Below are 16,674 nucleotides of genomic sequence, written 5' to 3' on the forward strand. Positions count from 1 at the left end.
CCTTGTCTTTCTCCGTCTCTGTCTCTACAGTTTATCTACACAAATCACCCCAAAGAAGATACTAATGGATAAAGATTTACAGAGTAAATCAATGAAGGATTGGAACAAAATCAAAGTTGCAGCTTCATCAATATACGATGTTAAAGGGAGCATTAATTGAAGCAAAGGTGATACAAGCAATGTCGCTATTGTGGTCCAAACTGTGATGGCCACACAATCTCATGTCTACTCAGGGCTTATTTTGAGAGACAGAATTAATCTCTAAGAAGGATGTTACTTCCTATAATGATACTTCTCTCTCTGTCTGTCTCTCTCTGTCTCTCTCTCTCTGTCTCTCTCTCTCTCTCTCTCTCTCTCTCTCTCACACACACACACACACACACACACACACACATTTGGACATGCCAGTCTTCTTTGGAAGGCTGGGGGAATGAGAAGATGCTCCTTGTCCACCCAAACAGACCATGGTACCCAGTAGGAGCAATAAGTTCTTCACTCAGATTCCACACAAGGTGGAAGTGAAGCAGCTTCCTTGATTCCCAGGCTCTGTCTTTCTAGCTTTCCTACAAGAGTAAATGTTGGATTGGTTTCTTTTCACACTGATACCGATGAATCTATTTTCTGCACAGCACGTGCGAAATGAAATCATCTTTCTACCCAGATCGAGATTCATTTGTTTGTAGCATTATTAAGGAAATGTAGACTTTCCTCCCTCCCAAACTATTCAAAAAACAGGACAACTTTTTTAATTAAATGAAAGTTTTATTTCAGTATTCAAATTAGTCTCATAACTGCTTGGGGAAAGGCAAACGGAGAGTACACGGAATAAAGCAACGCCCGCCTTCCAAGATGGAGGTGGACAAGGGAGAGAGGAGGGGAGGAGAGGAGAGAGGGGGGGGGCGAGCATCCCTTGCCTTCACTCATGCATTCAAATGTTGACTATGACTAGAAACCGACAGTGAAGGATAGAGTTTCACTCGTATTTAACCCCAGTTAATGCTATACATTTTAAATACACAATTCAGAAGTGTACATTATGTCATGCAGTCCCGTGATGGAATGACACCCTGGCCTGATCTCCTGTTGACTTCATGATGCTCAGAATGCAGAGCTTAGGTAGGGCAGAGAACTGGAAGAAGGGAAAGAAGAAGAGGGAAAGAAAGGAAAATCAGTGTATGGAATTCTTCAGTCAAATGGATTCTGGCTTTACCTGCTAAGAGCACAAACTTAATAAAAACTCATTAAAATGTTCTCAATGGTTCGGTTCTTTAGTTGCAATGGCTGAAAACAATCACTGTTGAGTATCTTCTTCTTCCACCTGCTTCTACCTGTATATCTTCTACCTACTTTTCTTCAAATTAGTACAAGGAAATTAGAGTCATCCAGACTCAGTACCCAGGTGCACAAATTCAGGCAATGTACACTAATGAGAAAATACCAGGATCCCTTGCATACACACCCGATAGCAGACAGCTGAACTCTTTTTATTGCTGTTGATCTCTCAAAATGTCCCAATTATATGTGGCTTTTTTAAAAAAAAAAATCTAGTTTAATTTCAATACTCCATTCCCAAGCCTAAACTTGGGTGAAACTATTATTCTTATTTCAATGAATAGCTACTTTAAGCTGTGGGGTCCTTGATGCTCTCTGAGCTTAGTTGTTTTCTTGCAGATGTTTCATTATCCAACTAGATAATATCATCATTGCTAGAAGGGAATGGGGTTATTATTATTATTAATTTTATTATTATTATTATTATTATTAATTTAATTTCTATACCGCCCTTCTCCCGCAGGACTCAGGGCGGTGCACAGCATATTAAAAACAGATACAATAACAATATACAAAAATAAAAACCCTTCTAAAACCAAATTAAAAACCAAATATTAGAGGCTGTGTTCCAATTAAAATTATACTTAAAATCGTCCCTAAATAAAANGGAGGAGGAGGAGGAGGAGGAGGAGGAGGAGGAGGAGGAGGAGGAGGGGGAGGAGGGAGGACGACGACGGCTGTGGGGTCCTTGGTTTTTTTTGAGTTTGATTGTTTTTTTTTAATTTTTATTTATTCCTTTTTCACTATACAACAAAAATAAAAATAAAAATACATTTTTTTTCCTTAACAGTATGTTAAGTATGTTGGTTGTTTTCTTGCAGATGTTTCATTACCCAACTAGGTAACATCATCACTGCTAGGAGGGAGTGGGTTTGCTCTCAACAGCCTAATCAGGGACCAACCAAGAAAAATACAATATTCCTACCAATACTGAGAGGGCAAGCCACTTGTATGTAAATACAAGTGGCTTGTATTTACATACAAACACTAAACAGCTCTTCTATGGTGAGCTGTCTCAAGGAAAGCGATCGCACGGGGGACAAAAGAAGCGATACAAAGACACACTGAAAGCATCTCTCAAGTCCCTGGATATCGACACCATCTCTTGGGAATTTTTGGCGCATGATCGACCAACATGGCGTACCCTGGTTTACCAGGGTTGCCAGACATATGAACACAGGAGGACAATCTTGGCCCAAGAGAAGCGAGCACTCCGTAAAGCCAGAGCTGCAAATGCTGAAGCAACAGTGTCCACATTTCTCTGTTCAGTATGTGGCAGAACATTCCATGCTAACATCGATCTCATCAGCCATCTACGGACACACCGTTGATGGCCCACAATCCACAAGATGTCAAGGTCTTCATCGAAATCGATGGACGAACAACACACAAATACACTCCCTGTTTGGGTCATGGAATCTCTGCAATAAAACAACCAAGCTCAGAGGGCAAAAAAATCAGTGATCTGCAGGAAAAGATCAGCAGGTCAAGCTTGTTTGCCTAACAAATGGATGGCAGATCTGCAGGGAAATCACAACAAAGTTACACACCGAGGGAAAAGAAACTTGGCAAACTAGTTATTGCTAAGCATCCCAGTAGGAGGGCTAGGAGACTGAAGGACATAAGTCAGTGTTTCTCAACCTTGACAATTTTAAGGCATGTGGACTTCAACTCCCAGAATTCCACAGCCAGCAATGCTGGCTGTGGAATTCTGGGAGCTGAAGTCCACATGCCTTAAAATTGTCAAGGTTGAGAAACACTGACATAAGTGAAGGACATAAGATGCAGAAAGACGTAAATTCTTTTGGCATCTTTTTTTTTTTTTTTTAGCCTCTGTAGAAAAAGCTACACATTCCGTGCCAGGCACCTCCAGTGAAAGCTTCAGATATTAATTTTAAAAAAAAGCTAAGAAAGACTTCTGCATTGCAGAATAATTTCTGCTGAATCAAGGAGATAATAATATTAGTCAACGTGGACAGACCATCTAACTCTGCAAAAAACTGATTATTCTGTTCCAACTGTTACCTTTTAAAATGTAGTCAGTGAGCAGCGTAGGGACTTTTTCGTTGTCTTCCTTCATTGCAAAGAGAACTGAGGAAAGAAGTTGGGACAAAAATCATTAGTGAGTCCTGTTGAGGAGTTACTTGTTTCTCTTTTTAACCTTCCCGGGCACCCAGACATCAACAATTCCTCTGCCACAGTTGACCGTCACCTTCCACAATCAATCCTCATATTCCAAGATAGCACCCCATCAGTTCCAGATATGGAAGCAAAAACAGGCTTTATGCTCAGATCTGCTGCAACATGGCAATACTTCAGACTAGGTCACCTGAGTCACAGGGGCTAATTTGGCAAGACCAGAATCACGGAACCCCTAGCTCTGGCTTGTAATTACAAATCACTTTGAGGAATAGGCCTATTTTGGCAACATTTGACAGTTAAGATGAATCCTTCATTTGTTGGTTCTGTCTGAAGAAGATGTAAATTTCAGAGTTGCACAGAATCACACAGAAGGCCCTAGCCCAGTGGTTCTCAACCTTTTTAATGCCGCGACCCCAACCGGTTGTAAGTCGAGGACTAAACCGGTCGTAAGTCGAGGACTACCCAATCGGTCGTAAGTCGAGAACTTTCCCTGCCCGGGAGCGCCGCGCATGCGTGGTTCCGCCCCCTGCGCCGGCCGAGGCGTAGCTGGCAAGCGGCAGAGACGGAGCAGGCCGACCACCAGCTGGCCCAGCCCAAGGGAGGTAAGGCACCCGCCGGAAAAGGGGAAAAAATGGCGGACAAAAAAAATGGCGGACAGCCTTGCTTGGTGACCCCCATGAAATGGTCGATCGACCCCAAATGGGGTCCCAACCCACAGGTTGAGAACCACTGCCCTAGCCAGTGTTTCTCAACCTTGATAATTTTAAGGCATGTGGACTTCAACTCCCAGAATTCCACAGCCAGCAATGCTGGCTGTGGAATTCTGGGAGTTGAAGTCCACATGCCTTAAAAATGTCAAGGTTGAGAAACACTGCGTAGACGCCTTCAAGCAAGCAGAAACACATTTTACCCATTTTAGACAGGCATACCAAAGTTAGAAACGACTGACACAAAAAGAGAGAGGAAAGAGACCACTAGGGCAAGTTGCCCTGTGTTTTGCACAGTTGTGGGTCTGTCTGCTGCCTGGCGTTAATGTGACAGTTACCAGATGTTGATTAGGGAAAGCTATTAAAGGCCTGAGCTGTACAGAGATTCGTGATCCCATCAATGTTCTTAGCACAATGGTTAAATTCAATCACTGGCAAAACATAACACAGCCTTCTCTGCTCTTGGACTCTTAGCTATGGGGGAGGACTGCAAACACACTTCTGGCCTTGTGGGTTGTTGGTTGGGAATTCTGGAAGCAGCAGTCCCCAGCAGATTAAATTTGGCTTTTAGAATAGGACATGCGCAATGAACTCAATCCAGAATTAGGAAAGGCTGCAATTTTCTAATGTGGAATGTTGCTCTGATTCCTTCTTCATTCAGACCAAAGTGCCAATCCAGACTCTCAGACAAATTCCACGTTGCTAGACAGGCCTTGGTGGATTAAATATCTGAAAATGTGTATTTAAGCATGCACGTGGGAAAGGAGAGAAATAACTGGTGGATAAATGTGAAAAAGAAATCTCCTGTTGGGTAATTGTGAGCAAAAGGAGTACAAAAGTGAAATGAATTTAACCCGTTTTTATCCAGAATGTGGGGAAACAATACATTCAAATCAGATGCTAGACACATTATTCATTAACTGTTGGTGGTAGCTTAGATACAAGGTCCAATATTCTGAGGGTCTGCTTGCTCTTTGCATCTTATTCAGGAACTTTTTTCATCCAGCCCACTAACTGATCTCATTTCAGTATATCGTATGTTTGCATCATGATCTGAAGCAGCATTGCATAGTTAATTAGACAAGGAAAAAGAAGGGGGGGAAAAAGACAAATTTATCCTGGGTAACCTCTTTGCCTTTAGAAGCTTTGCTTCTAAACACAAATTGTCATTTGTACAAAACTCGCTGTGTGCACAAAATAGCCATTCATAGGCTCTCTGCTCTTTTTGAAAGAAGACAGGGTTTGTTCCAGTGAGTGCAAAACACAGTTGCCATAGTAACACAAAGGGAGACAGATGATTCTCCCAGAATGCACAAAGGACCATCACAACATCTCAACCTTTTCATTTTTGTTCCACAAATCATTAAGTCAGAGTTAGGGAGGCTAAATCCCGTCACTGGCAAATTCAGATGTTTATAAAATAGCTGTTGAAGTTATTTCACTAATCTATTATTCTAGGGCATATTGGTTTGGTTTTTCTACAACGATTTCTTAGCAAAATGTTTTGGGAATTGCAATACGATCAAAAACAACAACTCGTAAGCTCTAAAACAACCATTTTTATCTCAACCCGGACAATCTGCATGTCGCCCATATTAGTTCACGCTTGTGTTTTTGCACATATTCCAATGAATACACATAAGAGGAGGAAAAGAAATTACATTCGCTCCAACTGGCAAGGCTTAGATACCACTCAGAACTGTTCAGAATTTGGGCTAGAATGAATGAACAGCAATGCTGGGGTACATCCCTCCTTAATTAGTCACACTTGGTTTCTCCTGTCATCAGAAAGGACTAAATAACAAACAGAAATTCTCTCCCTGGTTTGGAATAGCCACAAATTACAGGAGGAATGATCCCTCTAAAGACCAAACATAGCCTTAATCCCCAAAAGGATACCTCCCCATTAAAAAGATGGCCAGGTCTTCTCCCCAATTAGATGTCTCTGTGCTTTTCTTTTTTTTTTAATAACGATACAGACATATAACCTTTACTTTCCTCCTTGTCATTGTTTTAAATTAAAGGTAATTTTCAATAGCCCTCCTCCCCACATGGCAGATCAGGAACTTACATTCTAACACAGGGCTTTTCAACCAGTGGTACGGGTACCACCTGTGGTACATTGGCACCTGGTAGGTGGTATGCAACCATCCTAGAAAAGTGGTAGCAGGGGAGGGGAATGAGCTGAACCGGTGGCAGCACCGCACAAGTCTGAGCGAAAGATGGCTGGAGCTGCAGGGCTGTCAGGACTCAGCGGAAGCGCCAGGATCAGCGCTTCTTCGGGGCTGTCAAGGCTCAGTGGAAGTGCCAGGATCAGTGCCAGGCTCCAGCTGGGCCCAGAAGAAGCGCCAATCAGCTGGAATGTTGCACCATCTCCAGGGTCTTGTGATTTACATTCAGATGCTTGGCAACTGATTCATATTTATGACGGTCACAGTGTCCCAGGGTCATGTGAAGTGACCAAAACCTGCTGCAACAACCCAGCAGATGGGGGGGAATAAAAACCAAATAGCCCCCACCCCACCCCCACTGCCAATCCCCAACAGAAATGCTCACAACAATGGAAACCTCGGACAGGAGGAAGAGCGCCACCGGGTGGGCAGGCAGGTGTCTTGCTCGGCTGTGGCTTGGGGGGCCCTTTTTTCAGTGCCATTGTAACTTCGAACAGTCACTAAGTGAACTGTTGTAAGTCAAGGACTACCTGTACTTTATCACTTTTTTCCTTTTTTTTTTTTGGTCATCAAGTTTTTGATACCTTGCTAGGCGACTGGTGGTACTCGGATGTTGCCATATCCTAAAAGTGGCACAATGGGTGAAAAGGTTGAAAAGCCCTGTTCTAACACACCCACTTTAACACAGTATAAACTTACTGTTTGTAAGCATTTGCAAGTCCTCAACTGACGGAGGCGCCCCTTTCTTCTCATATGGGATAACAGTGTTCAAATACTGGAAATAAGAAATTCTGGTAGTTATAAATCCTAGCCATTCTTCCAATCAGAAACAACCACCCCGATCTTTGTTTGTTTGTTTGTTTGTTTGTTTCCAAAAGAGCCATTACAGACAGTTCATACAATCAGTAAATAGGTTAACAACATATTTTATCTACTGAGTGTGTGAAGCAGAGGTACATGGTCTCGGTCTGTTTTGCAGGGAGGATAACCAGATATGAGCTGTGCCATTACCAGTCAGAGGGGCGTGAGAGACAGAAAGCAAGAAAGATGCCAACAGTAAAAACAATACTGGGTTAGATGGGCCAGGAGCATCAATTAACTGTAAACAAGGCTCTGGGTTTCTTAATCTCAAGGCTACCTTACATTGGTTAAGTCCAACCTTCTACAACAGGGGTGTCAAACTCAATTTCATTGAGGGCCACATCAGCATTGCGGTTGCCCTCAGGGGGCCGGGTGGGTGTGGCCAGGGTGGGTGCGGCCTACTGGGTGGGCGTGGATTGAGTAGGTGTGGCCTACTGGGTGGGCATGGCCAGCTCTACATCATTCACGTCAAGGGTGCCTATGGGGGCCTGGGCACGAATGGGACAGATCTGAGGGTCTCTGGCAGAAGTAGGTGAGGGTCATTTGCTGGCCACTTCCAGGCAATGGTCCATTTCTTCATTCCTCACAAAGGGTGACACCTCCCCAGCATGCACCCAGGGGGCGGGGCCGACGCGGCAGGGGCTGGTTCCTCGCTGTTTCCAGACGGCGTTGTGGAGCTAGGACTGAATGCGTTTCAGCATAGATGGCCACCACAAAATTGTACATTGGCTCCTGACTGGCCTGGGTCAGGGCCAAGGCAGTGGGGGCCATTCCCTCACTGTTTCCAGGATGGCTTCACGGGCCACATGAAACCACTTTGCGGGCCGCATCCAGCCCCCGGGCCTTGTGTTTGACACCCCTGTTCTACAAAATGATCATGTTGTTTCAGCCCTCTACATGGGCTACCTTTGAAAAGTCCCTGGAAGTTCAATTAGTTCAAATGCAAGGAACCACATGGTTTTGTGCAGGTCTGTATTTGCACATATCTCTTGTGGGACTGCATTGGTTACTGATTTACTTCCAGGCCCAATTCAAGGTGCTGATTATAAATCATCTTTACAGCTCTACATTGATTGGGGGCAGGTTATTTGAAGGACCATCTTTTCCCAATTACATCTACTCAATCCACCAGATTGGGGAGGTAGAGTATATTATGGGTACCCACCATCAAGGAGGTCCATCTAGTGGGATCAAAAAGAAGGGCCTTTTCCATAGTGGTCCCCAGGAGCATGGGAATATCTTGGGATCTATATTTGGGGTTTTATTCCTATAAGTTACCTGGAGTCACTGTGAGTGAGTTGGGTGACCATATACATTTCTTATACATTCATATACATAAATAAATGAATAAAATAAGCAACAACAATCATAGCCTTAACCTCAGAGGAACTGTATCTTCTGGGTGAAACTATTGCGCTCTTACCTGCTTTTCAGCTGCTGAATTTCCAAATGTCTGCCGGATTCCAGTTTGCAGAATATTTGAAATTCCTTCCATACTGAACCGCTACAAAGAGGAGAAAACAGAACTCCGAGGGCTTGTCTTTAGACTCTTAGTTTGCTACTACAGGACTGTCTGATTGGTCCCAACCCATTGGGTAGAGCAGAAGGAGCAGAAGTTTGACAAAAAAAAAATGTCGCCATTCTGCCCCTATAGATTTTGAGTTGAAAAAATATCTGGTAGAAAAATAACATCCAGATTCTCCATGGACTAAATACACCTTGGATGAAAAACCTGGAGCTCTTGATATGCATCTAAACCACAACTCCCAAACAACTCAATAACAAGAGATGCTACAGGAAGCACCAGCATGGCACATCCTAATGGCACATCTTAACGACACATCTCATGTTCTAAGGAAGAGTACATATCCAAGATCTTAAATTGCTGAGATGCTTTGCATATATATCTATAACCCAATATAAAATTAACCAAACAAGTGGAGAAATTCCAATTAAAAGAAACCAGTAGATCAGTCTTGACAGTAGATTCGTGTCCCCCCCCCCCCAAAAAAAAGATGGGTTGGTAACCAGAGGCAATTTCTGGACCGGTTGGGTTTCCTGAGAGGTACTCCTTTCATAACTGGAAGATCCTGGATTGGAAAAGCTGCAGAACGTTGTGCAGGGTGAACCATTTCAGTCGTAAACTGCTAAGAGTATCCTAAAATCCTTCTAGGATAATTTTGGAATAACTAGTCCATCAGCCAGAAGCTGGCACCAAATTCTCCATGGAGAAGAATTCACAGAATCCATCCATTGGCTTATAACAACACCTTTGTGAATGTGGCACAACAATGAGTTATTTCCCAGCTCCCTTAGCTAAATGAACACCTAGCAAAATATATACATTAAGAGAGTCTGTAAACAATTTTAAAAAGAAGCGGGGAGGGGGCAGGAATCTTAAATCTATGCTATTCTTACTTCCGTTCCTCCTTTTTAACTGAAAGCCATCTTCAGGGAATTCTCACTAACCTTGAGAGGCATCTGAGCTGCCCTTTCTATCCGATTGTTTTGCAGACTCAGTCCTTTTTCTTTCCTCCTCCTCTTTATCATCTCTCGATGTTCTTTCTGCTTGTTCTGCACCTCCATCAGGATGGTGATGAAGGAGTTCTTCACCTCCTTCTCAAACTCCAGCTCATCTCGACAAGCCAGCTGCTGTATCAGCTCCTCCGAGTAATCCTGAATAGCACCTTCCACTCGATCCAGAATCTCCAGAAGTTCCTGGGCAGACATGTGCCCCAAACCTTGGAAAGCGGGAAGAAACAGATAGATGCCTGTTCATACATCAGGTGGACCACTCTGACCGAGGTCATGACAAGGACTTTAGTGCAAGGATCGGTGTAAAGCTGCGTTAGGTGCTCACAAACTGCGGTATAAGCGCCAAGGGTCATTAACAATGTCAAGTGTTATTTTTCAGGACATTCATCACAACACTCATAATGGATTCGTTAATTAGCGATGTCATTTTTAATACATGAATTGGTTAAACAGGGATACACTTGGAAATGAAAAAAAACCACGATTGTCTCGAATGAAAGCATACATGCACAGTCAATAAAATTTTAGAAGAGGCATTCCATCCCCTTTTGTTCTTAGCAAGGAAGAATGCCTCGTAAGATGATTGCTTATTACATTTTGGTTATAAAATAATGTAAATCACTTGCCCAGTGCATCAGTCAATCAAAATGTTAATCTAATTCAGTGTTTCTCAACCTTGGCAACTTAAGACGTCTGGACTTCAACTCCCAGAATTCCCCCAGCCGGCATGTTGGCTAGGGGAATTCTGGGGATTTGAGTTCCATGCATCTTAAGGTTGCCAAGGTTGAGAAACACTGGTCTAATTAGTGAAAACAATGGATGCTGCCCCAGTTATTTTAGATGGTTAGGGAGGGGAATTTTCTGCCACCAAGCAGAGAGTCCCAAAATTAGACTGTAATCTGCTTCAAGAAATCTCAGCAGAAATGCTGTTTTACCTAGTGAAGGCATGTTTGGAGGCAACCAAGATGTGGCTGGCTCAGATAAGTTGCCCACTAAAGGTTTCCCCAATTGAGAGGATAATTCCACAGTTTTTGTATTTCGCATGCATTCACACTCTATGTGTTCACAGACTGCATACAAGGAAACAGAGGAGCGTATTTAAGTCAGGGACACTGACTTAAAAGAAAGGTGCATGCACTGGGATTGAATGATTGGTAGAGAGAGACTTCCTATGGCAAATGTGTGTCCCTTAAAAGCATGTTGTGGTCTTCCTTAATGGGTAAAGCATTCATAGATAAGCCTCTTTAAGAACTGCAGGGATGCTTTTTTTAAGGGCTTGGTGTTCAGTTTATAGTTGGGTTGAAGGTTCTGTTGTCTGGGCGCTTTTATTTACTTCTTTTTTCACCTGGGCACCTTATGTTTGTGGGTCTGAGAAACCGTAACTCACCCCAGGTTCTAGGAATGGGGCAGCCTACAAATAAATAAATCAGCATTAAAGATTGCAAATATCGGAAAGTTTAGTTCACACTTCAAAAACATAGTTGCCATTTAGATGTGCATTTGTGTAACTGTTCTGAGATGAACTTCTGACATGTTGGAGGTGAAGACTTCTGAATAAATAGAGAGAGCAAAATTAACGTCTTCCTTTCCCTTTTCCCCCGCCCTCAAAACTGGGGGATAAAAGGCCGAATATGGATGTCTCTTTTCTGCTCCTCTCAAAGTGGGCAAAAAGTAAGTTTAAGATATTTTCCCAGCTCCTGAAGAAAACTACTAAAGAAACCCCTTCTTCCTTGAGAAAGATACCAGCAGAACCAGCAGAACAACTAAATAATCCCATATCATGACTAAGAAATTGAGTAGATTTCATCCATCGCAGCAACAATGTCTTGGTGCAATAACCTGAGGAAGAGAAGATACAGTGCAGCTATATTTTAGGGCCTATTTCATAAAAGTTTGAAAGAGAAGAAGGTAGAGCTATATTGCTTTTTATCCTGATTTGAATTTTGTTTGTTTGGGTATTTGTCACTTCTTTCCTGCACTTGCATCGCCAAAGCAACAGGAACATTAGAGAATACAGCATGATTAAAAAAAAAAACAATCTCCATTGAAAAGATTGTATGGTGCAAATCTGGTTTCAAAGGAAAGGACCCATAAGGAAGTCATTGGGATCTTCACGTGCCCTTCCACAATTAGCACAAAGAGAACAAATATCTGTACATATCAATAAGCAAGCTCTGTATTGCCCTGGAATAGAATAGGATAGGATAGGATAGGATAGGATAGGATAGGATAGGATAGGATAGGATAGGATATGGAATGGAATGGAATGGAATGGAATAGAATAGAATAGAATAGAATAGAATAGAATAGAATAGAATAGGATAGGATAGGATAGGATAGGATAGGGAATGGAATGGAATGGAATGGAATGGGATAGGATAGGATAGGATAGGATAGGATAGGATAGGATATGGAATGGAATGGAATGGAATGGAATAGGATAGGATAGGATAGAATAGGATAGGATAGGGAATGGAATGGAATGGAATAGGATAGGATAGGATAGGATAGGATAGGATAGGATATGGAATGGAATGGGAATAGAATAGAATGGAATGGAATGGAATGGAATGGAATGGAGTGGAATAGAATAGAATAGAATAGAACCACATGGTACAGTATATTTCTGTCTGCTTTGAGAGAGAGGAGAGGAGAGGGGTGGGAGAAGGAGAAGGAGAAGGAGAAGGAGAAGGAGAAGGAGAAGAGGATTTTTTTTGTGCAAATCCATATCATTACTTTCTTTTTTTCACTGATGCAATTCAACTTTGGGGCAGGCAATGCACGATAACCACAACAGACCTGCATATCACAGAGATGAGCCGTTCTCACCAGAATTAGGTAGTTTACAAACAACAAGACAGCCAAAAGGAAATATTCCCAGCCACACAACAGAAAGAGGTCTATCTCTGCTAAATGTTTCATTGAGTTTTGTACCACTGACTGTTTGGCTTCTGGAATCATGCAATCCTAGTTCCATCACCCCATTCACCTCCTCTCAATCTGAGTAAAAAGATGTGAGCTTTTTCACACAGCTGAATCAACATCACCCCGAATTGGATCACTTGAAGTTGCAGATGGGGAATCTGATATTTGGTGTGTCACACGTTTCCTTAATGTTTCTCCCGCAAGCCTTACTGTTCGTACAATACATGCATACATATATTTGTAAGTATGCATTAGCTACCCTCTCAGGCAGAACAATCTGAATTCCTTTGCTGCAGTCTGAAATGGTACAGCCCAGAGAAAAGCTGCAGTGACAGTTATACAAACTAGCGGTCAAAGGACAAAAACACCTTACGGAGAGAGAAGATGTGTTCCTTTCAATGCGCCACATGTTCTTACCTTCACATGACCAATTTTTGTTCAGGCTTTGCGACAAGGCCTGAATTTCCTGCAAAAGGACCGAATCGGCCTGACTGCTTGTGTCCCCACCATCATCCTTCTCTAAAATTTCTTCTTCCTCTTCAGGGTCAGGTGAATTTTGCATCATTTCCTCAATTTCTTCAATCACCTGCAAAAAAAAAGGACAGTCAGTCAAATCAATTAAAGGTGATGGCTGGCTTCAGTGTGTCAGAAAAGGAGATGTTGCTATGGAAACCTTATAGTTGAAAAACCCCATATTCCCTATTGGGCGATAAACCGCCCACGACAAACGGAGGGACATTTTTCTCTCCAATGAGTAAAAATGCGGTCAGGTGTCCTTTAAAGCCTTATTTTAATGCCCAAAACCAGAGCGTGAATTTTTTTAAAAGGAATATAAAAGAGCCATTGCTACAGTAAGTCAATATCCTCCACAGTGAAATCATAAGAAGGAAAGAAAAACTCCACTAGCCCAGCTTTCTTTCTGATAATGGCCAACCCATGTTTCTAGGTGTTTGCAGAACAGAAGGTGGAAGTGTTATTATCATAGTTGGTTGCAAAGGCAGCCAGATGTTCAGACTGGACTTGGCATTTTTATCCACCAATCAAGTCCTTCCCAAGGACCTGGGATAGGCAGATGTGGATGTTTGATGGTGTTAAAGATATCATTGCAGGATGTAAGCTGTTCCGAGTAAAGCTGCCTTTTGCAATTGACCAGTGGTGAATTTATCAATGCGGATGGTGTTTAAGTGGTTCTCCAATTGTATTATTATTATTATTATTATTATTATTATTATTATTATTATTATTATTATTATTATTATTATTATTGATTCAATTTGTATGGCCAGTCATCTTATCTAAGTGACCGTGGGTAGCTCAAAACGGGTAAAAACAATCCAATAAAAACAAGTTAAAATTAATAAACATATAAAAACTGTCCATAATCAAGTTTTAAAAAAACAGAAAATCACAATCAGCAGCAGAATTCATTCTATGTCAGTTCAATGCAGCACTGTAAGAGGTCCCACCATTGCTGGAATCCAAGGGACAACATCAGAGCCATGTCTTCAGGATCTTCCTAAAGGCAGGAAGGATCACGGCCGATACCTTTCTCCTGTCTCTATCCCCTGCAGCTGGTATCTGGAGCCCTGGTACTGTCAAGCCCGACATTGTACTGTTCATCCTTGCACACACAATCACTGTACATGTACACACATCCAGCTTTGATACCTCTTGCAGTCTCTAAAGCTGTGTTTCCCAACCCTGGCACCTTTAACATGTGTGGATTACAACTCCCAGAATTCCCCAGCCACATTACTAAAAATTCAAGGAGCTGAATTCACCTCCTAGAATTGTTTTGAATCATCTCAAACTCCAGTTCTCTGGACAGATTACAACATTTTTTCCGAATAACAAGCACATACAGCAATCAAAGGAATAAGAGAAGCACAGGTCGAAGATGCGAATAGAGAGTTAAAAAAAAAACAAATTTAAAATCAATTATATAAATCAGGGGTCTTCAAACTTGGCCCTTTTATGACTTGTGGAGTTCAACTCCCAGAATTCCTCAGCCAGGCACGCTGGTTGAGGAATTCTGGGAGTTGAAGTCCACAAGTCATAAAAGGGCCAAGTTTGAAGACCGCTGATATAAATGCTTGAAAGAAGGGGAAATGACTTCACCAATCACCAGAAAGACAACATTATGGAAACCAACTGTGTCTACCAGTGGCTCACTCTTAAAAAGACCTTCTCCTTGTAGCCATCTGCCTTGATTCACCCGCCATGAACATTTCACTTCAGACTTCAAACAATTCTAAGTAAGTGGGTAGATGACATAAATGTTTCTAAGCCGGAAAAAAGTAATCAAGCATGGCAGACATTCCAGCTTTAACTCAAGCTAGACATTAGTCCATCCATTATGAGTTTGTGAAAAAGAATTGACAGAAACCCAAGGGCTAGAGTGATGTTTTCCAAACTTGGCAACTTTAAGATGTATGGACTTTTAACTCCCAGAATTCCCCAGCTATGATTCTGGAAACTGAAGTCAACACATCTTAAAGTTGCCAGGTTTGAAAAACACTGGGCTAAAGTATCCTTGTTTCCAAGATTCTGTACAGTAATCTAACTCCTTTTTTCCTTGCATTAGACCTGATTAATGACACTTTGATTTCTTGCTTTCTTGGATATCTGCTGTTATTAGGGCAGCAAGTATATATAAAAAGAGGCAGTACTGCATTAAATACTCCGATCTGAGGTACTCAACACCTACTGTATGTTGAATTAGCACCAGGAACATAAAGGCAACCACTGCACTGAAAAATCTCTAATTCCACAAACCCATAAAGACTTCAATTAATGGACAGTAAATGGATGTAGGAAACTGAGACGGATAAACATTCTTATCTGCCAAGTCAATTGCAGAACCAAAACTTTTGCAAATGTTGCATTTTTTTAACTCCCATCCACAGATGTCTTTGGACTATGGTTCCAGAATCTCTAGCCAGAACTGTTTTGCCCATTGTATTTGTAGTCCAAAACATTTGGAAAATGGGAAATGCCAAGTTGGGGGGGGGAGTTGCTTTAGGAGATCTAACTATCTCTAATGGAGGCTGAATTATTCAAGACACACATACAGTAATGAAATAATAAATGAAGATCACATCCCAGCTCCTTAATTCACAGAGTTATATCTTGGCTTTCCACCAAAGCTACTCAAACACTTTACTTACAATTGGCTGTAATGGTTTATAATCTAAGACAGCCTTCTCCTGCTTCATGGCCCCTGAGTGAGTAAAACTATCTGTTGCACCATCTGGAGAGGCCATTATAGTCACATCAACTTTGAATAATGCTAGTTGTTGCCAACACACCTGAACTGCTTTAGGCTGGGGATGACTAATCTACAAGGGTGTACATTTTTAAAACAGTTCAAGATATCTCCCCCTCCTTCAGAAACTGAAAAACAGAGGACAGATGTCAAGGTTGAACATACGTTTATACAAGTTGATGCACACAGGGAATGGCTAACTTGAAAACAGACCAAAATGTGGTAACTGTATTACATTCCAGCCCAGCGTTTGCCTGAATATCAAGAATTAACCAAATTTCTTTTTAACCTCCCACTATTTGAATGGGCATTGTTAATCTAACCCAGGGGTCTTCAAACTTGGCCCTTTTATGACTTGTGGACTTCAACTCCCAGAATTCTGGGAGTCATAAAAGGGCCAAGTTTGAAGACCCCTGATTGAACCTATAACCTATCTGACCACACTGGGAAAACCTGCATATCTGATCATGCACAGGAAATTAATAATTCCATTCCACAGGAATATATAGTGCATCTCCTAATCCTATTTTTATGCTAAGACAGGGTCCTGGGGAGGCTGAATGCAACCACATGTTTATTAGATCCGTGTCCCTCCTGGCTGGTACTGGCAGCTCGGGAGGGGACACGAGCCTGGTTCCAGGGAATTGTCAACGCTTCTTTGCAGGAGGGTGTCTTCCCGGCGGCCTTAAAGGAGGCCGTGGTGAGGCCCCTCCTCAAGAAGCCTTCCCTGGACCCA

At 42.1% G+C, this 16,674-nt stretch overlaps 1 protein-coding gene across 2 annotated transcripts in view; it reads right to left on the reverse strand.

Annotated features, from left to right (window-relative positions):
• Positions 1-933: 933 nt before the first annotated feature.
• Positions 934-16,674, reverse strand: part of FEZ1 (fasciculation and elongation protein zeta 1) — a 26,768-nt gene continuing 11,027 nt past the window's right edge. The window contains exons 4-9 of one of the 2 annotated variants that reach the window (XM_015820253.1): positions 13,091-13,259; positions 9,683-9,954; positions 8,637-8,717; positions 7,052-7,127; positions 3,358-3,423; positions 934-1,129 (exon numbers count right to left, since the gene is read on the reverse strand). In XM_015820253.1, the coding sequence (XP_015675739.1) occupies positions 1,113-1,129; positions 3,358-3,423; positions 7,052-7,127; positions 8,637-8,717; positions 9,683-9,954; positions 13,091-13,259 (681 nt within the window). In that variant the 3' untranslated portion in view covers positions 934-1,112. Of the gene's footprint in view, positions 1,130-3,310; positions 3,424-7,051; positions 7,128-8,636; positions 8,718-9,682; positions 9,955-13,090; positions 13,260-16,674 lie in introns of those variants that run through there. The other variant, XM_015820252.1, reaches the window with a different exon arrangement.

Source organism: Protobothrops mucrosquamatus, unplaced genomic scaffold (genome assembly GCF_001527695.2).
Source record: "Protobothrops mucrosquamatus isolate PMUCROS unplaced genomic scaffold, P.Mucros_1.0 scaffold1099, whole genome shotgun sequence".
NCBI classification, from domain to species: domain Eukaryota; kingdom Metazoa; phylum Chordata; class Lepidosauria; order Squamata; family Viperidae; genus Protobothrops; species Protobothrops mucrosquamatus.